The 25,518-nt window shown below is 41.1% G+C and overlaps 2 protein-coding genes across 6 annotated transcripts; one reads left to right on the top strand and one right to left on the bottom strand.

Annotated features, from left to right (window-relative positions):
* Positions 1-638: 638 nt before the first annotated feature.
* etsrp (ETS1-related protein) lies at positions 639-5,123 on the bottom strand. Of its 2 annotated transcripts, none has more exons than XM_084027687.1 (8): positions 4,805-5,123; positions 4,190-4,271; positions 2,900-2,986; positions 2,731-2,805; positions 2,504-2,653; positions 2,156-2,401; positions 1,758-1,876; positions 639-1,498 (listed from the first exon to the last, which is right to left on the bottom strand). In XM_084027687.1, exons 1-8 carry the CDS (start codon positions 4,868-4,870, stop codon positions 1,211-1,213), a joined length of 1,113 nt encoding a protein of 370 aa, XP_083883813.1. In that variant the 5' UTR covers positions 4,871-5,123; the 3' UTR covers positions 639-1,210. The 2 variants fall into 2 exon arrangements, with proteins under 2 accessions (XP_083883813.1, XP_083883812.1); XM_084027686.1 differs by having other exon boundaries at positions 2,900-3,019; positions 4,805-5,122.
* Positions 5,124-8,669: 3,546 nt separating this feature from the next.
* Positions 8,670-25,483, top strand: fli1rs (Fli-1 proto-oncogene, ETS transcription factor-related sequence). Of its 4 annotated transcripts, none has more exons than XM_084027948.1 (10): positions 8,670-8,825; positions 14,681-14,877; positions 15,524-15,690; positions 20,173-20,376; positions 21,488-21,568; positions 22,868-22,936; positions 23,049-23,111; positions 23,538-23,585; positions 23,831-23,917; positions 24,367-25,483. In XM_084027948.1, exons 1-10 carry the CDS (start codon positions 8,808-8,810, stop codon positions 24,888-24,890), a joined length of 1,458 nt encoding a protein of 485 aa, XP_083884074.1. In that variant the 5' UTR covers positions 8,670-8,807; the 3' UTR covers positions 24,891-25,483. The 4 variants fall into 4 exon arrangements, with proteins under 4 accessions (XP_083884074.1, XP_083884076.1, XP_083884075.1 ...); XM_084027949.1 differs by lacking the exon at positions 8,670-8,825 and adding an exon at positions 9,002-9,354; XM_084027950.1 differs by lacking the exon at positions 23,831-23,917.
* Positions 25,484-25,518: the final 35 nt, after the last annotated feature.

Below are 25,518 nucleotides of genomic sequence, written 5' to 3'. Positions count from 1 at the left end.
GGTCTCAATCTCTAGTTTCAAGTCTTCTTCAATCCAGCATGATGTTCATTTAGTACATTATGGTCCATTAGAGTCAAATAGGCCATAAAGCTTTAGGGGCGGGGCTACCCTGTGACAGGTCACTGCTAGCATTAAATACATCACTGATAACATTCACAGATGCACAAGTACTTTACAATAAGAGAGACAGTTTAATAACTTGTCATACACTCATAATACCCTGAATGTATTTGAATATGTGGTGATGTGCATCTTTTGTTCTCCACAGAATAAAAAACAAATCTCTCGTGATCACCTCCGCTTTAACAACATGGAAATCAGCCGGAAACATTTTACAATCTCCGTAGCAGGTAAACAACCTCATTTCCCCCCATAAAGGAACATTTCCCTGCGATGTAGAGTTACGTGCAGCACTTGAAGGCAGCATTAGATACTAAGTTAAGCCTGTAGCCTACATATGACACAGTAAAGGTAGCAGCTACAATATATTTATTAGACTTTCATTGATTTAAATCATACTTTATAGTTTCTTTTTAGGCTGTATGTTCATTGAATCCTAAATGTATCAATATTATTGTGTAATATAAAACAAATATATTACGGCTACAATCAAAAAAGTAAGAATGACATGAAAAAAATGAGAGTATCAGACATTTTAATGTTTTCATATTAAAAGGCAGAAGTAATACCAAACAACATGTATGTAGTGAGACAGACTCACACTAATCTGTTTATATACAGTTTATTTACACAGAAACAATCATCACACAGGCTCAAACCTTCACAGTGAGTGGCAGAAAATAATCTCAACAGAGGTAGACATGAGTTTTGTATTTAAAAAAATAATAATATAAATGCACAAAACTCTACACAGCGATCGTATAAAACACTTTTTACAAATCGATTCCTTCTTAGAAAACGCATCCAATGAAAAAATGGCCCCCGGATGTTGAAAAACAAGTATCTCTCCACAATGTGCTGCAGGTTTTTGGCCCTGAGGTGCTGTGTTTATGGGTCAGGCATATTCTATTATTGAAGAAAACATATTGACAGCATGAATTTATGGTTATTTTGTTCCCTGAAATGCAGCAGCGGTCTGCGACAGCGCCACCTTGTGGCGGTGCTTGAATCTCGGGCTCGAGGAGCGTTCCAGAGTCCTCCGTTAGAAATCTCACCCAGCAGCACCAAAGAGTCCCGGTGGCCCGTTTCCTTACTGAGACGCCCACGTTTCACTGCTGTGCTCCGCCGCCGCCGCCGCCGGGATCCCGGGACACGACTGCCACGACTCTGTGTTTGTGGGCAAAACGTTCAGACTGGTCAGCACCTCCTGTGCCGTCTTTCCCAGCATTCCCTGAATGTCACACACGAAGCGGTAGACGTAGCGTTTGCCCGCCGTCTTGTGGATGATGTTCTTGTGGTAGTAGTAACGCAGGCCGCGGCTCAACTTCTCGTAGTTCATCTTGGGTTTGTTCTTGCACTGGCCCCAGCGCTTGGCCACCTGTGGGATGAATAACAACAACAAAAAACTTCAATCTTCTACTTTAAAGCCAATCCAACATGTACAAATACTCCATTACATTTAAAAGTATTATCAGCAAAATGTGCAAGTATCCAACGTATGTAGCATTTTGCTGTTGGAGCTAATTACATTATTAATGTACTGTTGTTGAGTACAAGTTATAAAGTAGCATAAAAAGGAAATACCCAAGTACTTGTACTTAGTTTCTTTCCACTACTACCAAGCAGTATTTCCTCACCTCTGCGGGGTCGGACATCTTAAACTCCCAGCCGTCTCCCGTCCAGGAGATGAAGGTACGACAGGCAGAGTCCAGAAGCAGCTCCAGTAAAAACTGCCACAACTGGATTGGACCAGAACCTGAATGAATGAATACAGTTATTTATTACTTTATAATGGCAATGTATTTTTTTTTTATTAACCAATTTTTAATGAATGGTTAAAGAAGCATGGTGAAAAAAAATGCGTAAAAACTCCATAACAAGTTAATTTGCGTTCAAAATTCTACTTTGTACTTAAAAAGTAGCCTCTGTGATTATTTAATATACTATTATATATTAGTATTACTGATGGATTTTATTTATTTTATCCTTTGTTCATATGTTTTTAGAGCAGCTCGGAAGAGACGAGGAGACAAACCTGGATAAGCTGACATTCCTGTCATGTGGCCCTCCCTGTCCGGCCTCTGGAGGGGGGCGTTTTTGCGTTTGACCACACGGGGGCAGTATTGTTCTGAGGACTGTGGTCCGTTGTTTGGCAGCGGGTGAGGTAGGGGGCCAGGGAAGCTGGGAGAGGAGTACTCAGGCCAGAAAGACGAGGGCTGCCTCTGTCCGTCCGAGTCGTACACGTCAGCCGAGTGACTGGAGAAGCTCTGATCCGTCTCACCTGCAGCAAAGAGAAGGATTACACACCGAACTGGACATTTAAAAAAAAAAAAAGACAGAGCACTGGCAGGGTGTTTCAACACCCACAGGTAAAATATCCTACTTTGTAGTGCATTTGATGCTTTTGCGGTTAGAAAGGGGCTGTGGCTGCCCTCCACGGCCGGGCTGAACTGTCCGTTCTGGGGCACCAGGGTCTGGTACGTCTGTGGAGACTCCTGGTATCCAGTTTGCGTCTGGTCTACTGTCAGGCCATCTGCATATTAAACAGAAAATTAGTCACAAAAAGAAATCCCTTTAGAAACAACAAAAAGAGTATGAGTTTGAGCTCACCGTGTGGATACGAGGCCCACCAGTTGAAGTCCTGGTATGAGTCCAGGTTGAAGAGGGACATGTCGCTGGTGCTCACTGCAGGAAAAACAACGACAAAAAGTAAGATAAGTCACAAAAACACCAACGTATGACTCATTAAAGCGACCGTGAGGGTATTTGGAGGTTTCACCTTTAGTGTCATACGGGTGAGAAGCTTTTGGCGGCTCCGGGTAGCTGCTTTCTGTGACGTAGTGCTGCTGCCCGGCTGCTTTACTGTCTAACAGAAAAGACAGGTCTTCACCAGGGTAGTCTGGAGGTTAAACACAGCGCAGACAGACGCAGTGAGGACGGGACGACGCCGGCGACACATGCTTTTACTCCACGTAACACTTTACAAAAGATCTCTGGGTTCTGTTGGTTTCCATTTACTTCAGCCTTTTCAGACTCTAAATTAATTAAACGTCAGATTGAACTCTTTCAGGGTTTTTTTTTGCTCAGCTGAAAACATGATTGAGAACTCTTCATGTCCGATACATTCAGGTGCTGTGGGGGAAGTCAGGGAAATATGAGAGCTGCTACTTTTCGTTCTATTTTTTTGTGTCTTTCACGTGGGATTTTCCTACAACCAAACTTCTGGGTTGCTTTTTGGGAGCTCAGGATCAAATTTATAACATAATGCATCATAGTTTAAAAAAAAAAACCATCCCGTAACGATAACCTCTACAGCAAGCACATTTCAAGTTGACTTTCTTATCTAACAGAGGCTTGCCTTCAATCATAGGAAATTAACCTTAAAAAAAAAAGAATCTGTGTAGAATATTTAGGAGGTTCATCCCAGTTCAGCAAAAAAAAAAAGAGTCATCAAGAGGAGAAAAGGCCTCTTGTTTACTGTTGAATCAGCACCGGGCGTTTGGGGTTTTTTCAGCTCAATGGATGGAGGAAATGAGGGAAGGAGGGGGAGGAAGAGACAGGGAGGAAACGCCAGTGGAGGGAGTGTGACAGAGTAGTGATGGAGGTCTGGGGGGGAGGTGGAGGGGGTGGAGGGGGGAGACTCTAAATCTGTTGGAGGAGGAAGTCTGGAGGAAAGGATTAGGGAAGACAGAGAGGGGAGTTTCTTTAACCTGACCACCCTGTTTCTGTCTGTCTTTGCCTACCTCAGCCCATTCAAGCATCTCTCACACACACACACACACACACACACACACACACACACACACACACACACACACACACACACACACACACACACGCACCAGCACCCCGTTATCCTGCGTCTGAGCGAGACCCGCCGGGTGTCAAGGTCTCACTCTGACAGATGTGATGATACAGTCAGAGCAAATATTTCCTCTGTCCTTCGGCTGGTCAGGTTCAGAGGAAACGGCTCGCACACATAAATAAATATATTAATAATTCTCACCGAGAGTTTAAACCTTGTGGGGGGAACGAAAGAAGGAAAAGTAAAGTGATTCTCTAAACTCACCATAGGATGCAAAGTCGAACCCAGCTGGCACTTCTTGCGTCCTGAAGTCTTCTGTGTAATATCCAGTCTGGCAAATCTCCATCTGCGTCGAAAGAGTCGTGATTACAGTTTTCATCATTGATTTGCAACTCGCCGCGTCGATCAATATCAAACCGAATGAAAATCTTGCACTTCATGTTATTTAGCAAACAAACAAAACCCCCCAAAACACAGATGTACGTTTATGAAAGACTTAGAATGTTTTTTTGGGAACGTTACACAGCATTCACTTGTGATGCGTTTAGGTGCTGTGGGGAAAAGTCAGACAGGAGAGTGACCTGCTACACATTTTCTTTTCTTTAATGACAAAACACATTTACATGATTTTCAGGTTGATTGAAGTGTGATTCTCTTATAAACGAGCATTGCTTGCGTCATTGAATGCACCATCAAAGACTTAAAAGAAACATGTTAAGTTATTTTTCTAGTGTGTCAGAAGATAGAAAAAAAACAAAAAAATATGTATTTCACAGCAGAAATCCTGCCATTGTTGGTCATATGAACCCCAATATTTGCCTTTATTAGTTATATTATTTTATAAAGATGTTTAGATTAGATTAAAAAGTGGAAACCTACCTTTATTTTCAAGTCTTTTCCGTCCGTGTTCCTGTCTCCAGGTTTGATGATAGTATCCCAGTACATCTGTCTCTTCCTCGCCCACAATCGCGCGTTATTTACCGGCTACACGTAGAGCAACGAGTGGTCAGTCTCCGGCCCAACCGGCCCCGTTATAAACGCAGCGGAGGTGGGAGGGGCGCGTGCCCGCTCGGGCGTCGTGACCAGGTTTGTTGAACAGAACGTGACGTCAGACCACCCTCCTCCTAGCAACAAGCGCCTAAACATTCATTCATAAGAAACTCCAGACACCGTGATCCTCCGGTGAAGACGCGTCACGACGAGCCTGAATCGATGAGTGTTGAAGAAGTTTGAGTTATCAATATCACACTGTGAAAGATGAAGGTATACCAACAAATACATATACTATACATGTATATTGTTGTAAATAAAACCTCTTAAAATTTAATTTAATGTATGCTTGATATATTTTATGATTTACTTAAATATTTCAAGTAAAAGTACTCATTAGGGAGTCATTAAATGCTAAAATATGAAATATATTAGACTGTTATAATGTTAGGCTCCTGTTTATCACGTTGTACACTCATGTGTTATATGTTGACTTACTTACTCTAAAGCAGTCAAATACTCAAGCAAAGTATATCTAAATAGTACTACAGTATATGTGGGCCACTACAGGAGTGTATAACATCTTAAATACCAACTCTAGCATTAGATATTGACAGCATTTAAAGCATTTAGATAAAAAAAGGAAATATATAATAATAAATAGAATCGCCCATCACAAACTACAATGTCACTGATTCACTATTAGAGTCCAGCTGTAATACAGTCCTCCAAATAAAACTACACATTCATAATATCCCTAATCATTGTCATCAGTTTTATTATTTTTCATACTTTGTCAGGGACCATGATGATCAATCAGCAGAAATCTAAACGTTAATGTCTGCACTCCTACCTTTGTTTTATGTTTTTCAGGGAGCCCATTGTAACACCTGGAATGGCATTTTGGCATATTTACAGAAAAGTTGAGTCATATTTAAAAAGAAAACTAATCTTTAGAATTCACTGATTAATCTAGAAAAACTTGTAAGCCTTAAAAACAACCGGTTGAGCTGAAATAACAACATAAACAATATAAAATACCACTCATTTAACTATCTGGAGGCCTGTTTGTGGTTATGGGATGAATAAACGGACGTTAATGAAATATCTTTCCACCTTTAAGCCTATTGGGCATTAAATACAAGTTTAAAACGAAAGGAAACTACAAGAATTGATTACATGGCTGAATAATTGGCAGCCAAAACAACAAGTGAGCGAAAGGCTGCTGATTGTGAGACGGACAGATGAAGTGGAGCCTTTTGAAATCAGAGCAGTCTAATGAGGTGGGAGGAAGAAAAAAATCTGTATCTTTAGAAACCATTCGGCAAAAACAATGGCCCGTAAAAACACACACACACACACACACACACACACACACACACACACACACACACACACACACACACACACACACACACACACACAGGTCACTGAAGAAAGTCTCAAATCACGGCGTGAGTGGCTGCAGCAGATAAGACCGAGCCCAGGGCCTTGTATAAACAAACAACTCACACGCGTGCATGCGCACACGCGCGTGCGCACCATCTGGAAAAGTGCAGCTTGGGTGAAATCGTGCGCGTCGGTGGGAGACGGGAGTCGTGATTGGGAGCCCCACCTCGAGACCTCGAGACAACCGGGATAAAGTTACACAACACGGGGTGATTAACAACCTGTCTGGGGGGGGGGGGTCACGCGACCGAAGTAAACTGTCACGGTTTATGAAATCAATTATCGATCAAAAACGGTGCGTGTTGAGTTTCTACAGCAAAGGCCAAAGAAAGACAGAAAGAAAGACAGACAGACAGACAGACAGACAGACAGACAGACAGAAAGACAGACAGACAGAAAGAACCCCTGTGATCGTTAGGCCTATAATAAAAACATATAATAAGAAAACTAAAAGTTTCATATTTCCATCAACTACAAAGATGGAAATATGAACAAATAGAGAAGTAAAAATAGGAAAATAAGAGTTATACACAACTAGAGAAGAATAATGAATGAATAAAAGCAGAATAACATGACAGAATGAATAAAGTATATGATGTAAGACAATACAACACATTAAAAGCATGATAAGTAGTATTATGAGATATAGTCGAAGGTGTAATATGGTGTAGAAGTAAAGTATACAGAGTATTGTATTATGTGGTACACGATAATGTAGATTATTATTATTCATGAATTCATGTAAAAGCCAGAGGTGGGACGTTAGGAAGTACAAGTACTTCATTACCTAAGTAGAATTTTCAGGTACTTGTACTCTACTTGGGTATTTATTTTTCTGACTTTTACTGTTACTCCCTACATTTTGAAACATATCTGTAGGTATTTTCAAAACAGGCTCGTTACTTCAGTTTGAATGCCTTGTTCTGTACTTTTTTTAAAAACTTTTACTTGAGGAAAGAATTAATCAGTACTACTTTTACCAGTCTTTTTGACGACGGTAAAAGTATGTGTACTTCTACTTTGTGTAGAACGTACCGACACCTAAAAGCAGGATTTTACTGCTATACTCCATTTTGCACAACAGCAGCAACTCCTGATTATTTTATTACGGCTGAATTCTTTCCTCCATTAATCAATTGATTGACAAGAGTCAGGACCCCCCATCATTAAGAATAAAATGACGTCATTTAAAAGGAAAAGCACAAGTCACATCATTATTTAATTGGACTTGATTCACAACTCACTTTGGTCATTTTTTAAAGTTGTGAAGCCTTTTTTCCCAGCAATTATTCCCAGGGATAAAACGTGACTCATTTACTTTTTAGTAGAAACCAAAGTTGACATATTTCATCTGCAGCTGAATGTAACGTTAACACATGACTCGTCTGCCACTGACGTCAGGACTGAGTGAGACAGGAAGTGTGGCTGAAAACAGGATTAAACATCGTCTTGCTGATGATTTTTACTGGCTTCACGTTTCTAAAAAGTTTAAATGAAATGATCTGATGGGAAAAAGTTACCTGTCCTACTTTATCCTTTTGAAGGATATGAAATGTTTAAAAACAACAAAAAAAACTTTACTTGCTGCAAAAAGTGGGAATTTCTAGACGTTTTTACACCCGTCCTCCCAGTAACTTATGTCATCTGTTCCAATTTAAGAACTTATAATAACTAAGATGGTGTCTAATAAACCAAGCATTTAAATGGCACGTCACATCCCTAAAAAGCTCAACATCTTGTAGAGATTTTTGTCTTCTTTTAACCACAAGAGCCATTTTTTTGTTGTTCTGACACTCTGCAGCCAGCGGCCCCTTTCATTTTCACTGTGGTTTAAACTGGTGCAAAAAAAAAAAAAAACAGAAAAAAAAAACACCAAATGACCTTTTTAAAAAAGCAAAGACTGTGATTGTCATGTTCTCCACTTTACTGACCATGTGGATCTCTCTTCTTAATCCTTTTTAAAGTGTGTATTGTAATACTTCTTTCTTAATAGAGTGTATGTGTGATGTCTATTTCTTGATCTACTTGGACCCTGAATTTCCCCTATAGGGATCAATAAAGTATCCATCCATCCATCCATCCATCCATCTGATTCTAAACAAGAATCTATCATGTTTTTGTTTTTGCCTCCTGAGCAGCAAAGGTGTCGGTTTCATGAGAAGTAGCTTCAGTGTGACTTCACTTCCCAATTTAGAGAGCGAGAGAGAGAGAGAGAGAGAGAGAGAGAGAGAGAGAGAGAGAGAGCGAGAGAGAGAGGGAGGGAGGAGGGGGGAGAGAGGGGGAGACTCGTCATCCGGTTATGGTCTGCGAGCAAGAAATTGTAACTGCAATGGTTTGCGCCATAGAGCCAATGCACCGCTGCATGCATTGAAGGCTAGAAGGCTAAATTAGCTGCAACATTTAACACAAACGACTAAATGACAAAGACCACGAGGCTGCTGCAATGGACTGTACGATAAAGGTACGTGTAAACGGCGGGTTTTAAGCACTGCTGGTGGTGGTGGTGGAGGTGGAGGTGGAGGCGACAGGCGGCCACCCACACCAGAGTCTGCTGAGTGAGAGAGTCGAGGCGGTGATGCGAGCTCCCCACTCTTTCCTTCTTGTACAAAATTTCCTCTTCCTTCCCGTTCGTGGTTGTATGTCGGCTCTATAATAACACAACTAACCACTACATCTTTACACTCAGATACAAAAAAAAAACACGCACACTAATTGCTGGTCGATTGTTGCGCGTAAAAGAGGATTTCCAGACGCGGTTTTTTTTTTACGCTCTTTTCGTTCTTCTAAGTGTTTCATGGGAGCTCACAAAAAAACACACAACGCGAGGAGTGATATTAGTGAGCATTTTTAGGCGGGTTGACAAGCTTGAAGTTAATGAAGGGATGCTGGATTGTATTCGCACAAGGCAGGTGTCCCTGAAGGCGCCATGGATCAACTTGGATGCAGCGAGAGTCTCTTTTTAAAGGAGCGGGATTCGTTTCCATCGGATGGTATTTCACATTTCACACTATTGCATCTGTTCACCTTCTATTTCACATTTCACATCGCTTTCCCATCTAATAAGATTAAAAATGCAGAAAAGTAAAAGGCCTTCGTGTCTGGAATTCTAACCGGAAAAGCACTTTTAAATAAAGTTAACGCTTTTTTTTTTATTGCGCAACGACAAAACAAAAAGGGCAAATATTTTTATTCGATGATTTAGGTCACAAATATACAAATCCATGTTGTTTTTTTAAACGAATGTGCGTTTACATAACATCGGCCTGTAGACTTTTCTTATTATTGTCATTTCTGCGTTCAAATATTCACGCAACCTTTTGAATAATCTTTCCTAACTTCGACGCAATATCGATACCGACATTCTCAAATTGCTATACACGATTTATTATAACGAACGAGTCGATATTTCAACCAAATATCTTATTCAGCCAATTGTAAACCGAGAAAAAGTGCAATAAAAAGCGGCCCTCGGTAGATTGCGGAACTAATAATTTCACTCATGTCTCTCTTGTTTCGTTCCTTATATCGTATTTTTTTAAATGTTGTCGTTGATATAAAACATGAAGGATTAAATACGTGTAGGAAAATAAAGACGCCCTGAAATGAAAACTTTAGTCGATTCAAAGTCTATTTCTGTTTGATGTTTATTATAAAATATTCGTTGATAAAAACGCATTTTCAGATACTTCATCAGTCGCAGTGCGTCGCAGCAGATTGTTTGAGGTTATTTTAAGTATAATTTATAGCTTGCAAACTGGGAGCACTTGTCAGGTGTCGTTATCTGAACTCGGCAGGCTTCCTGTCTCAAACCTCAGACTTTCCGCACACATTTCCGCTCCATGGACTAGAAAAAAAAATAGAGAGAGAGAAAAAAGGGCAACAAAGCGGCTCCAGAAAGTGGACAAAATGAGGCGTTGCATTGTTTTAACTCAACGCTGTCCACTCACACACACAGAGAGAGGCTGAGGGGGGGAGGGGGGTTAGGAGAACCGGGTCTGGATCTGCGCGGCCTGCCGGGCTCCGAGCTGTGAAAACCGCACCGTTTGTTTGTGAAGCAGAAAGCTGCAGCTGCTCGGGCTCGCCTCCACTTTTACTTCTGCTTTTTTTTTGCTGCCACTTGCCTCAGACATGGCGAGTCCACAGAGAGCCGTGCCTTTGCACAACTTGATCTCTGGCCTGCTACTGCAGGCTGCACCTCGTTTCAGGGCCAGAGGTTTAGTGCGTTCACGCCATTTAACAGCCCCACTCAACGCGTTTATTAAGCATCTGGTGGTTGAACGTAAAGATTCTAATTTCTCCCATCCATCATTATTAGAAATGGCATTCAGCATCGAAAACTCTAAAGTTTCAAGTCAGGTTTAACATTACATCTCCATCAGGGCAACAAAAACACAACAAACACCATTCTTTTAGGGTCAACCAAAAGCAAGACAGAAATGAGGATTACCAATGAGGCATCGAGTGTCTAGGAGGGATGATAATGGTACCAAAATATGGCACCAAAACAGCTTCTTTGAGACATTACATAAACTCATCGACGTTTTTTCCCCCCAAAACTGCATTTAAATACATCACCTCATTGTTGAATGTGAGAAAGTAGACGGTTCCCAACCGTTCTGGCTCCAGGCCTCTTAATACAATACAATCTGTGCTCTTCTTGCAGCCCCTCGTCTGTGTTTACCTGCAGAGACCAATCAACCAAAGAGCATTTAAACTCCTTTTTTGGTTGAAGTTAACACAGAGCTAAAGATAGCAATTATTTCACAAGAAAAAAAAAGAAGAAACGACGATTAGAATATATATATATGAGGTAAATATTAATGCTCTCCCATGTTTCTAGCATTTTGCAACCTCTCAAATGTATTCAGCCTCCTGTTGGGAAGGATTACTCGATTAGTCAATAGACAGAAAATTAATCTGCACCTATTCTGCTTCTTGTTTGTCGTTAAAATGTGATGGTTCCAGCTTCTCAGATGAGAGAAGAGCTTTCTTGTTCGTGTCATCGAGGAAAACCAAAATATTCTTTGTTTTGTTTTATGACAAAATAAACAATTCCATGACATCAACTTGGGCTTCAGAACATTTTCCAAAGTTTGCTGAGGTTTCACTTAGCGACTGATTAATCGAGGAAAAGATTCTGCAAATTAGTCGATGTTGAAAATAATCAGTTGCAGTTACCAGATGTGGTTCCCAAAAATAGGCCTCGCAGCCACCATAAGCAAAAATAGGTCACCAAAGCTGCTGGGCCACCTACGACAACACTACACATACTTTTTACTTTTGAGCATATTTAAATATCTAATTTAAATCTCTGGCGTAAAAAAAAGTAGAGCCTTTGGGCTTTAATACAGTAGCAACGTCCTCCAACAACATGTGATCTCATTCAGGCTGTGTTGCAAAATAAATGTAGAAACAAATAGTTGGAGTCGGAGCTGTTAAATGGTTGGTAATCCAAGTCAAACATGGTGACATGGTTCAAGTGTTCATCCGAAAAGCTATTTCGTAAAGATACGTATGATAAGTATGAACGTCCGTGTTGTAAACATCACGCTCTCTTGGTTTGGGCAAGACTGCATGACGCAACCACCCGAAAAAAAGAAAAAAAAAGCTGTCGACTTAAAACCATGTTAAACGTTTCCGAGCAGGACTTCACGTCCGTGCTCTCACAGCGAGTGTTTGCCATCGGAGTGAAACGCAAACCGGAGTAAGTTTGAGGACATCGAGGCACAGCGTCAGCTTCAAGAAGGTCATGTTTAAAAAAAAAAAAAGTTGTTTTGTGTCACCGAGCAACAGGCTGAACACATTGAACAGGAAGTCAGTTGTGGCATCAGCGGTCAGGCCACATTTTGATATATTTGTATCAGTGAGCAGAGGAGAGAGAAAGAAAGAGGGGGAGGGAGGGAGGGAGAGAGAGATATATAGAGAGAGAGAGAGAGAGAGAGAGAGAGAGAGAGAGAGAGAGAGAGAGAGAGCGGGAGTGTGTGTCTGTGGTTAGAAAGCATGAGCTTGTCACTGAAAGTACAAAAACAGAATGTGATGATGAGCACAATAATATCAGCAGTTTGAGAGTTGAGCACAAAAAAAAAACAACAAAAAAACAACCTCGACTTTAATCACGTCACATAACCGACAGCCATCGTGTCTTCTCGTGAGAATTCAGTGACCTGTTTTAATCGGCCTTCTGTTTCACTTCTGCACAGAAGAAAAAAAGGCCTCTGAAGGCTCCCTGGGCTAAAGAGGCCAACACCAGCGAAGTAAAACAGAGCTGAGGAAGGAGGGCAAAAAGAAGGCGGGATGATACAAAGTCAAACGTGTTTTTAGTCATTGACAGCGTTTGGTTTTGTCACTTGAGTCAGCGTCTATCGAGGCTGAAGACGACAAGTTTGAAAATGAAAAAAAAAAAGAAGTGAAGAAAGAAGTGACATCTCTGTAACCCACTCGAATAACGCACCCAAGTCTCTGACCAAACTAGCAGTGATCAAGTGGAATTCTGGGTAATGTAGGCACCACGTTATAGCGAGGAATAAAAAGTCATCAAATAAAATAAAAACAGCGAGTTTAAAAATGTTATAGGATTATACATTTTTATGCTCAAGTCTTTAAATCTTGAGCGGACGTTTTTTTTCTTCACTAAAACATTTTGCTTTGAGAAAAAAAAGGGCGTTTCCATTACACAGCAGCAAAATGCACCATGCAACAACAGCAGCAGGTTGCTGAAATCCCACACACTGCTGACTTCTCTATCCGTTCGTCTGCAGCCTGGAGGAAATGCCAAACTGTGTGCCATGCATTAAGATGTGGTTTACAATGCTCAGGCAACAATCGAGCTAAAAAAAAAAAAAACACAAAGGAAAACAAAAAACAATGCCAAGGCGGCACTTCAATCAAGTCTTCTTGCTGTCCAGTGAACCCGACCGCCTCTTCTCCCCCGACCACAAGCCTTTAGGCTTGTTTTCCAGCTTTAAAATGACCCACATTTTTTAACACTGTTGCCCCCCCCCCACCCCACTCCTCCACCATTTCCTCTCCCTTGGCCTGTGCCAAAAGGTTCCTCTGCACATGGCGGCCAGGTTTCCTGTAGGCCACTGAAAAAGCACAGCGCTGACGTACAAGGCCCAAAGACAATGCTCAACTCCTCTAAACAAACACGCACTCGCACCCACTTAGACCGCCGTGGTCGCACTGCACGTGCACACGCTTGATGTGCGCGGCAGACAGAACAACAGGTCCGGTGTTTGGCCTCCAGGGTGCGTGGGATGAAAGTGCCATCTTGGGGTGGTTTTGAGGCCTCGCTGTAGGAGCTGAAGACAGGAAGACGGACTTAAATCTCGATTAGACTCCACCTTGAGACTGACACGCACACGCACACGCACACACACACACACACACACACACACACACACCTTTGCAACCCCAATCCTAACGACAAAATAAAACTGTGGTTAAGGTTACTGATGTTCTATAAGATTAGACTGCCTGAACAGTCATTTCACTCCTGAGTATTTCTTCTCTCTGGTTGTTTAAACTCACCGTTCTAATCAATCAAAGGGCAATTCTTGAGCAATATGATGCTGCAGCACTAATTTGGAGGGTAGAAAAGTAATCAAGCGATCAAAAAATTGCCAATTTGAATATTTTGAATGGAGAAAAGCTTAATAGTCCCAAATCTCAAAGTCTACCGTTAAAGTCGGTGGTTCAATTAGAGCACTGCTAGACAGAAGTGCATACAATAACATTTACAGGAGAAACACAAATATATCCACATAATATGGATTAGCTAATCTGTGTAGCTCTATAATATCCCAGGAATGGAAAAAGAGTAGAAGCAGAATGATGTAGTTTGATTTTGTCTGATTATTTAATGAATAAATGATTTCTCGCTCAAACTTTAAAAAGCGTTATAACTGTTGGTGAACGGTGTTCCAAATGCTCGATTCCTGTTACAATGATGTTTCCTGTCATTTTATTTTGGGATGAACCAACGCAACTCCCAAAAAAAAGGGGGGGGGGGGAGACACTTCAATGGAAATGTTGGATGATGTTTTCCTCTTTTGGTGAACTTTTGGTTGAATCCACTGTTTTTAAAAAAAAGGGTTATAATTTAAAAATTCAGGGAAAAGTCAAATCTTTCAAGTCTGTTGTGCTGTGATAATTACTCCCACAGCTCTTACACCTAAGGAGGTTTTACTTCTGTGCACTGCAGCATCTTAGGTGGAATGAACAGTGTGTACGTGGGGGGGAAAAAAAGGCAGTTTCCACAGGTTGTGACCCGGCACATTAATGGCAGACACTGACCGCTGTGGCTCTCTTGGACAGGAAGCGCTGTCCGTGGTGAGTGAGGACCAGCCCATATTCGAGCCGCCCTACGCCACAGTGCACATGAAAGCCGAGATGACGTCGCCCGGCGGGTTCAGCCAGGCCTCCAAGCAGAGTCCCGAGCCCACCGAGCCGGAGTGGGTGGGGTCAGCGGCGCAAAACCCTGGGAAAAGAGGCGACCACGTCAACGGAACCAGGTGAGTCAGGACCGACGGGCCGGGGCCACAGGGGAGCTCAGGTTCCCGGACTATCTGACTGCAGATTTGTCACGGCGCATGTCAACGTGATGGGTTTTTCCAGAACCCTAAAAAATGTTTGTTTATTGTTCTCTCAACAAGTATCACTCTGCATCCCGCTTCAGTGGAAATGTTTGAATTACAAATGTGGTAACTGTGGTGTTTTACCTTTAACTGATGGATGATTACACATCATCAGTGGTGGAAAGTTACCAGGTGCAATAACATTTACTGATTTTCAGTTACTTGTACTTTGAGTATTTCCATTTAAAGCTACTTTATACTACAGTTAAGAGTGTAATAGTGTGATTTTAACTCCAATTAAAAATAGAGACAGATTGCTTTCTACAGAATGAGTACTTTCAATACTTTTGGCTGATAATATAATAGACACCTGAGTACTTCTTCCCTGCTACATGCAGCTTTTTTTCAGTATTTTTCTGAGGTATAATAAAGAAATTCAAAGGTAGGACCAAGCAGTTAGACCTGGCAGTTACAGGGTATAAATATTAAGTCTGAAGCTGGTGCAGCCTACTCTCTATACTTTAACACAACATGTAATGATGAAAGTACACTTTCCTCCTGCTCTCTCCTCCGTCGGCTCTAGCCGTGAGTCCCCTGTGGACTGCAGCGTCACCAAGCGCTCCAGGCACATGAGCAACGACGGGGCCCCGATGCCGTACCAGGCCGCGTACCCGGAGCCTCGCGTCAGCCCCCAGACGGTCACCCCGCCCAGCGCCGCCACAGAGGAGAAGAGGGTCATCGTGCCGGCAGGTGAGTCTCAATCATCCTCTTTACCTCCATCACCCCTCCATCCTCACACAAGAACAACGGCACCACAAGACAAGTTTCCCCAAGAGTTGGCACACACTGAGCATGTGCAATATCAATAACCTGATTTTACACAAACTACTACCATGGCTACACTCCACTAAATTAACCTGCATGTCTGCGTTCTCTCATCTCCTACAGGAAAACATACTGGTATTGCCTTACTTACTTAATTTGTTAAGAAGCACATATTATTATAGTGTCACAGAAAACACGCATCTTGTTAGATTAGATTTACATTCAGAGAATCCTGTATGTATCTACAATGATAGCGAATTAAACAGTTAATCCCGATTACATCTCACATCGTCACGTCCCTAACCACAGCTCGACAAGCAGGTTTCTGGTGGTCTGGTTCAGCATGACCTCAGGGTTTAAAATGAATGCTATTTAAAAAGTGTGAAGTCTAAAGTGTAGTTTTAGCACTGAGGACGGAGAAAGAGAGCAGGAATAGATGTGTGATGAGCAGGTGTGGACATTAGCTTCCTGTGGCAATATCTGATTAATGGTTCCAGTTATTGAAACGGAGGTTGAGAAGCCTAAATGGACATCAAGATACTAATTATTAAATGTATTTTTTTTAAATCTAATGAGCATGTATGTCTGCATGAAATGATGATATATCATAACCCTGTGTGTTATGGAGCTCCATTATGTCCAAAATGACTAATGTGTATTAATCCACAGCTGAAACGAGTCCCCTAACAAACCAACAACAAACAATATTTACTGCGGTTTGAGGAACTGTTGAACACTAGAACAGCCACCTGTTTTTAGGAAGTTATTAAGGCTTTTAAAAACATGAAACTACACATTTATGTCCCATTTTCCACCAGTAGCAACAAATGAGCCGAGACAGAAAGTATCGAGAGACAGACTAAGGCATTTTCATGGGATTTGTTGAAATGAAAAGTGCAGAATAACGTCAGCCTCATCCTTTAAAACACGGAAGACACAGAATGTGTCTCGGTCCACTTGAATAGTGAAGTGACAGCGACACAGGAAGGATGTTGTGTCACTGCTTCATAGACATTCAAGGTAAAATAACACTGTGACCCTGGAGTTCAAGCCAAAGTTGCAACAGCCACAACATATGCTGCATGTCAGCAGAGCAACGTAAATGTTGTTGCCTCATATTTGGTCGAAAGCAACTTTTGCTGCAGGGATTTCCCTTTTTTCTTTGCAGACACAACCTGGTGTAAAGACGGTGATGTATCACTACTATCAGAGTAGTCATAGTCAAGGACCCGTGATTCAGAGCAACCTTGATAATTACGTTCTCTCGTTATATAAGCAGGTGAGAGCAGCACAGGTCAGTGGGCCTTTTCCAAACTAAACCCTCCTCACTGACGGAGGGCACTCCGTCTGTAGTCACACTCACAGCTGAATGAAGCCTCCTTCTTTAAAAAGGTGGAGGACAGAAACAAAAGCGGCAAGCTTCGGGAAGAACTCCCCTCTCTCTGGCGGAAACAGGAAGACACAGTTACGTTTCATCATCGGGAGCTGCGACAGTCCCTATAAATATACAACACAATCACACTGAACGACTACCGTTTTCTACACGAGAAAAGGAAGGGTATAGAAAGTACAGACATTCTATCCTCAAGAAATAGCACAGGCTCTGAAATGTACTCAACGTAAAAAAAGTATCCCTATGAAGGACATTTCCACTGGTTAACTTTTCTCATTAATAATATTTGTTGAAAAATGTAGGGAGTAAAAGTAAAATTGTAAGACAAATGAATACTACTGAAAATGAGTACAAATACTTTGTTACTTCCCACCTCTGGGTAAATACAATCATAAATACAATGCAACCTTTTTTTTTTTAAATGATTACTAACATGAGAGTGAGTCAGTCTCTCTGCCGCGGTCCCACCTCAGTCGGCGTTGAAACTCGGCTCTTGACGAGATTTGTCAATGAGTCACCGGCACCGAATCGTTCTGCCTCATAATACCCGGATGTTGCATCACAGTGGCTTGTGTTAACCAAGGACAATCAGGACACGAGGGTGCGGCGGCTTCTGTTCACGACCGAAGCTCCTGCCTCACATTACGGGCAATTTACAGTCATTGTTTGCTGCTGGAAATGAGCGTACATTCCTGAATCAGACCGGCGATATATCTTTAGAGCCAGAACCAGACACTGAGATGCAGTTCAACAGGGGCTGGGCGACATGGAGAAAGATCACAAATATGACCAAATACAGAACTTTATCAATGGGTTGACCATTGGTGCTTTCCCAAAAAATATTTACGCAACAAGTTTTGATAAATAATGAGTAATGTGGATATGATTACAAAGTGGGTAAAGGCAAGTTCAGGAGAGTACATCACTTTACTGTAATGTAGTGTTTAAATCCAGCAGAAGACAACACTAAGGCAATTAATTTCAACCTAAAATTTAGATTTAAGAAGCAACTATACAAATCAAGATTTAAAAGAACTCCTACAAATGTAACTTTATTAATAAGAAAAAATCTAAATCAAGTGCAAGTACCTTTTTTTGATTTTGCACCAAGGCAACATATTCTCATATTTCAATAAAGAATTATCTAAAAAGAAAACTATTCCGTATCAACCAGCACCAGCCTTAAGAAAGCCATTGATCATGCTTTAGTTGCTATGGGGAGATATTGTAAAGAAAACAAATTATGTGGATCATTAGGGGGTGTCATTATGTTGATATTTGTTGTTGCAAATTACTAGCAGATAAATATAAGTTATAAAAGGACAGGTTTAAACATGTAGAAAGGGTATTTAATGTATTATAAGTTATGAAATGAATTACGGTGAAATACAACATAATATGCAATAAGACTGCAAATTGATTTTTCAAAGAAGTTTTGGGAATTTTAAAGACAGGATGTACAAAAAAAGGCCACTACAATCTTCCTGTAACTGCATAATGAAAAATACTTCATTAAAGACAACAATAACCAAACAGGAGCGCTTCAAACAATGCTCTCTCAAAATAGAAGGGCACCAGGAGAGCCCACGCCTCCATCGCATGAGACCATCCCTTGCTGAACTCTCACCAAGTTTCATGAAAGTAGGTGGAGGTGTCAAAACAAGTATCTATACAAGTACAGATACTTGTGTTCAAAAAGACTTGAGTAAAAAGATTGAATCAGTTCTTCTACTTTTATTCAAGTAAAAAAAAGTACAGGCTCTGAAATGTACTCAAAAGTATACATTCAAAACTATCCCTATGAAGATATTTCTATTGGCTGTTTTGTTTTTTGCAAGGCTGAATCTCACATCATTAATAAGAAAAAATGTTTTATCGATAATTCCCTCAAATGCATTTAAACTAAAGTAACAAGCCCATCTTGAAAATAGAGTAGAAAGTACAGATATTTGTTTTAAAATGTAGGGAGTAAAAGATAAAAGTACCTAAAAATTATATTTAAGTATATTAAAGTATTTGGGATGTGCCTTTAAAAAAAAAAAAACTATTATTTTGATGTGAATATTGATATTTTTTCCCCAATGAAATGTATCTCCATAGAGCAAACGTGCAGCATTGCATATGAAATGATCAAAATGTAATCATTGATGATATTAATTTGTTCTCCGCTGTAATGCATTCCATGAAAAACAAAGCCCTTCACAAAAGTCACAAAACCGGAAACTACATTTCTTAGCTTTTAATTGCAGTTTGCTTGAAATCCTTAATTTAGCAAACTATAATTGACGTGTTCTTTTATTTGGGCAGCCAAATATCAAATATCACACACATCTTTCCTATAAGTCTACTGGTTCGGTCTTCAGCAGCGTTATTGCTAATCATTTGTTTACATCCTGTTTGTTGCCTTCAGGGAAATCACGAGAGCAGGTGGAGAAGAGCCGAGCCAAACATACAGTTGAATACAATAAAATGAAAAAAAAAAACACTAATTATTTCAACATGGATATTGTAATAACTTAAATCAAGTGTGTCAATGCGATTTTTGCATTAACCCAAAATTTCATTCATAAATAAAAATAGAAAAAAAATCAAGGCCTTTCAATGTTTTCAAAAACTATCCGCTTTGATTAAGATTTTCTGATGTGATTTTTTCCCACAAAATGCTCAGTCTTACAATCCCCGTTGACTAATCCAGAATCTATGAATATGCAAATATAAATTAAACTGCTGAACACTAATAGCATTAATTTAAATCTGGAGGTTTCCAAAAGATGGTCGGCTATTGCAAAGGAAATCCATGATGTAAACAAGTCTGAACAAAGTAATTAATGATCATTTCCGTATGACTCCTCACTTCAACATCCTGTTTATTTGACTTTTCGAAAGCCAGAACCGCATCTATTTCCATTGAAAAGCACAGATAGTAAGCTAAAAGAGCATTAACCCCGTCCAAAAGAAGTCCAAACAAAGTGAGACTGAGTATCCAGAGTCATTGTTTGTGCTTCTGATTGCAGATCCAGAGGTTTGGACACAGGACCACGTGCGGCAGTGGCTGGACTGGGCCATCAAGGAGTACGTGCTGGAGGAGGTGGACGTCATGCTCTTCCAAGCGCTGGACGGCAAGGCCCTATGCAAGATGACCAAGGACGACATGATGCGTCTCACGTCGGCCTACAACGCAGACATCCTGCTCTCGCACCTCAGTTACCTCCGGCAGAGTAAGGCTTGCCTCATGTCTGAGATACCAGCAGCTGCTCCACGCCCGACTGATTTCAACAACATTAAACCGTCTTCACCTTCATGTAAACATGTCTGGAAATGAAATCTGAGAGATATTTAGCACTAACAATTCGACAACACGACAGTGGACATAAATTGATCCGTAGGTTTGATGATAAATGATGAAAAACTGAATAATCAGGTCGACACATTTTTGGTTCAAGCTTCTCAAATGTGGCGATTTGCTTCTTTGTCGTTGAAAAGTTGAAGGTTTTGTACCTTTGATAGGACAAAACAAGCGTTTCTTATGTCACTGTTGGAAAGTGCGATGGGTAATTTCACAAAATTCTGAAATTATATAGACTTGACGATTAATCTACTCTGTCATTTCTTTAAAAATATTTCTGCATGATGAAATTTTAAACTGGAATTATCCTCAATTTCAAACTTGGATTCATGACACACAAATGGTTGGTTAGTTTACGTTGTGATGCCTTAATGTTAAACTACTTTTTTGAAATTTGTGTTTTTACACTACAGTGTTAATTTTCTTACCAGAGATGTTATTATTCTTCTGATATTTGAAGGACTACAGAAGTAAATTATTGTGTAGCTAACTCTGGTAGAAGCTGTGCACACACACACAACATAACATTAATGAATTAATTACACCAAGGTCAATAGAGGATATGGGGGAACTAATACTCCTTGTAATACAGTATAGAGTTACTTATGAGGTCCTGGTAATGTTATTAACTGAATCTTCCTGTCGTGACCACTGTTCCTCTTTGCTAACGCAGGTTTCCTGTATTTGGCATACAATATGTCATCATGATTTCTGACTCTTGCCGCATTACATAATTTTGCAGTGTAGCTGCTTCTGCAAATCAGTGCTACAAATGCAGCTAAAGAAGACAGTCACCGTGTTGTCGGGTTTTCAAGGTGACATGACGACAGTCGAAACAACCCCTCTCTAGTTTTTCTTTCCCCCCCTTTAGTACAAGATACTTTTCATGACACTCAAATTATACTCTGCTATGATTTCAATCTGTTGTGTCCATTTTAAGAGAATATAATCTTGACATTTTTGGTGTGTGTTTTCTGCTTCAGGTAGCCCGACGTTCTCCTACCCCACAACAACTACCACCAACACCACACCACCACAACAACCCAGACTACAGGTGAAAGCAGGTGAGACCATCATTACAATTGCTTATGTAAACACCCAGCTGATACGGAGAATGTTTCTCATGTTTCTTGCCACCTGCTCTTTTAGCTCCATTTTTGGTCTCTACCAACTCCTGAGATTTTTGGTGCAGGGCATGGTGGGATTTAAGAGCTTTGGTTTCAATGAAAGCAACTGCTTAACAGCTAAACAATGCACTCCCTACAAAGTAGACATGGGACAATATGAAAATGTTAAAAAGGAGCTGAGGGAGGGGGGCAACCGTCATTTATGCTAGCGTAACTCCTGAAGGATCTACGCATTTTTTCTAATTATTACATCACAACTTGTGACAACGCCTTGATCAGGTTCTAACGTCTGTTGATGGTTATGGTTGATTTTATTTATGTGTTGTCATCTTATGGGTGTTTATTGATCAGGCGGTTGGGCTAGAGTGTTAGCGGTAGTTTTTCACTTGTTGTCATAGCAACTTCCAACTACACAACATTGAACAATCTGATAATGTCATGACAATACATTGGTCACAGGGGCCATGTGCCTGCAGCACGTATACAAGTACTTTTGAATGCTTGAATGCAGACTTTTATTTCTAATGGAGTATATTTACAGTTGTTGTATTGCTCATTGTGATACCTGATCCATAACTGCCCAAAGACTTAAACATTTAAATGCATGATAAACTTCTTCTTTAAAAACACTTTTATTTCAGCATTTCATGTTTCATTAGTCATCTGTGTTTCTGGGTGTGATTCAAATCTTAGAATTCAGGGTCACATTCTCGAACAACCACAAAAAAGACCAAACAAATTGAATGATTTAGGGATTTAAAAATAATATGTTGAGTTTCTGAGGCGTGTTCCATAGTTTCAAGAGTCAAAAAGGCTCCCTGGCACAACACTGGCCTCAGTTGACAAAACTTTGACGAGTCCAAAACTCAACAGCCAGTTTCAGACAGGAAACAGCTGCACCGGCGCAGGAAATGGGGGGGTTATGGGTTCTGCTGCTGGGACACAATTCACAATCTCCCAGTGACAGGGGTGGCCCGAACAAAAGAAACATTTTGGGTCATCTTCAGACTCTCTTAGCGTCTCGGTCTCCATTCACTGACTTCCTTCCTACTTGAGCTGAACTGTCCCACCGTCCACTTCAAAGCCTTTTTAAGCCACGCGCCAGTCAAAGACTAGTCTCATCCTTGTTGGTTTGTCTGTGTGTCTGTGTGTCTGTGTGTGTGTGTGTGTGTGTGTGTGTGTGTGTGTGTGTGTGTGTGTGTGTGTGTGTGTGTGTGTGTGTGTGCGTGCGCGCAGAGAGCGGTTTTGAGGAGATCAGCTGCAGGAACAGCTGGCCGGCAAACGCCATGAATGCGGTGCCAAAAGGTACTAATGATTTTTCACACATGAACGACTACTGGTTTTACATAGAATCAAATGGGTAAATTCAAAACTTGGATACGGCTGAGGATAAAAAAATGTTTTTTTTAATTTGTAGGTCCCACCATGGAGCACCAACACAATTCAAGAGTTACAGAGCCTGCTCCAAGAATTGTGCAAGGTATGAAGGCTGCTTGTACCAAATGTTCATATTCATAATCACAGGGAGCTTTAAGTCAACATCGCAATGTTTCCAAGGACTGGCTCCTAGCAATTGCTGGGAGCAGGTAATTTCATGTTTTTCCACAATAATCAAACATATTTTAGGAGGTTCAGAGTTTATATTTCTTTATATTTGAATCACTGAATACATGGAAGATGTGGGCTGTCATGAGTATTTCACTCAAAATTAAAGAAAGTACTTGAAGCATGCATTTGTAGTGGCACAACAGAACCAGAATTATGATGCATGTGACGTAAAACATAAAAAGACGTTCCATCTAATCTTGAAGGAACCTAATATGAAACATGTGTGGGATTGTAAACATAAAAGGCTAAAAAGTCGAACAAAGTAAACAAAAAGTAATGATATGTCTTTTGTTTACAGACCCGTATCAGACATTAGGGCCGATAAGCAGTCGACTAGCCAACCCAGGTAAGAATCTAAGCCACCACAAGATAAACCAAAGAGGATGACACAAATGAGGCCTTTACACTGTCTGCTTTGGCAACATGAGAGAAAAGCAAGGGCAAACACATATGCGCTTGCTTTTCCAAAAATGGAGTGAACATCAAGCAACACCTGTTGTGTCAGCAGAATTGCATCACGCTTACACTGAGACGAGAAATCTGGCTTCCCTCTCACCAAAAATGACTGTTTGCCCTGCTGTTTCCTCACAGAAGGCCAAGCCCTGAGCTCATCCAAGAACCGAACAGGCAAACAAAGTCCATACAAGCTGGCTGACCCCAGCGCTCACAGGCCTGTGGGTAGGTTTCTGCCCTGATGTCTGTCACTTCCTCCAAGCCACACAGTGAAAAGGTCGCATTTGGTTGAAAAAAAAAAAGAAAAGAAAAAAAAAAAGAAAAGCTGACTGGGATGATAGATATGTGTCATAATACCACTAAGACAAAAACCTGTCCACAACAAAACTCCTAAATACTTTGTTGAAGAAAAACGGTGGCGTTGTTCAAGGATCTGGAATAACTGGATGCATCCAGTGGACTTGAAATCGTTTTTTGTTTTCGTTTATTCAAAACGGTCATTTTAAAGACTGCCCGGTGCTCGTGGATTGAAATCTACACACAGGGTTGTATTCTCCAAAATGCTTCAAAACAACAAGTGAAATGATAAAGATTCTTAGAAACATTTCACACAGCTGCTGCTAATGTCCTGTCTAGCTCTGTGTGACTCCTTTACTCTTCATTTCTCCTCCCAGGTTCGGGCCAGATCCAGCTGTGGCAGTTCCTGCTGGAGCTGCTGTCTGACAGCAACAACGCCGGCATCATCACCTGGGAGGGCACCAACGGCGAGTTCAAGATGACCGACCCGGACGAGGTGGCCAAGCGCTGGGGCGAGCGCAAGAGCAAGCCCAACATGAACTACGACAAGCTGAGCCGCGCTCTGCGCTACTACTACGACAAGAACATCATGACGAAGGTGCACGGGAAGCGCTATGCCTACAAGTTTGACTTCCAAGGCATCTCGCAGGCGCACCAGAATCACGCAGGGGACGGGGGGATTGTTAAGTACCAGACTGAGATGTCTTACGTACAGCCCTACCACAGCCACCAGCCCAAAATGAACTTCATGGCTGGCCATCCTCCACCTATGCCCGTCTCCCCCGGCAACTTTTTCAGCCCTCCGTCTACATACTGGAACTCACCCAACAGCCCCATCTATCCTGGGTCAGCCATGACCAGACATCCCGCCACCCACTCCCACCTGAGCTCCTACTTCTGAGGACGATGCATTTCACACCGGAGCGGGATAACGGGGGAGAGAGAGAGAGAGCGCGAGATGGGAACCCAAACGCACTGGAAAACACATTCACTCCATCCAGGATGCACCTGAGCTGAATCCTGTCTGAAATGAAGGAGAAATGACGCTACAGTCTGGTTTTACAAAAGGCATTAGGAAGTTGTCTTAGTCACATACCTTCTTTAAAAATGGACACAACATGATGGTTAATTAACTGTGAGGAACGCAAAGGATTGGTGTTGTACTCTTCCAAAGATTTTTTATGAATATACTGATTAACGTTTTTTCTTCCAGATGTTACGAAACCAAGTTTATTTTGTAAGTACCTTGTTTGAATTGTATCTGTTATTGTATCTGTTGTTGTTTACCTGTGTAAAGACCAAAATCCTAGCCTTAACTGTGTGATTAGCAGCACGGTTCTGAAACTATTCTGTTCACATCATAGGTCGAAGCTGCAGTTATCACATTCAATGACCTGACATTTGTAAAAGAGAAATTGTACAGAATGATGGTTATGTAGCAATATAACTTTTACTCACGATGTAAAGCTAATAAATGATGCTTGTATCTGAAAATTGGCTCCTGAGTTTTATCATTTACAGATTCTGTA

Source organism: Eutrigla gurnardus (genome assembly GCF_963514095.1).
Source record: "Eutrigla gurnardus genome assembly, chromosome: 14".
Lineage (NCBI taxonomy): Eukaryota > Metazoa > Chordata > Actinopteri > Perciformes > Triglidae > Eutrigla > Eutrigla gurnardus.
Note: the sequence above shows the minus strand (reverse complement) of the source record. Positions and strands in the feature narration are given on the sequence as shown.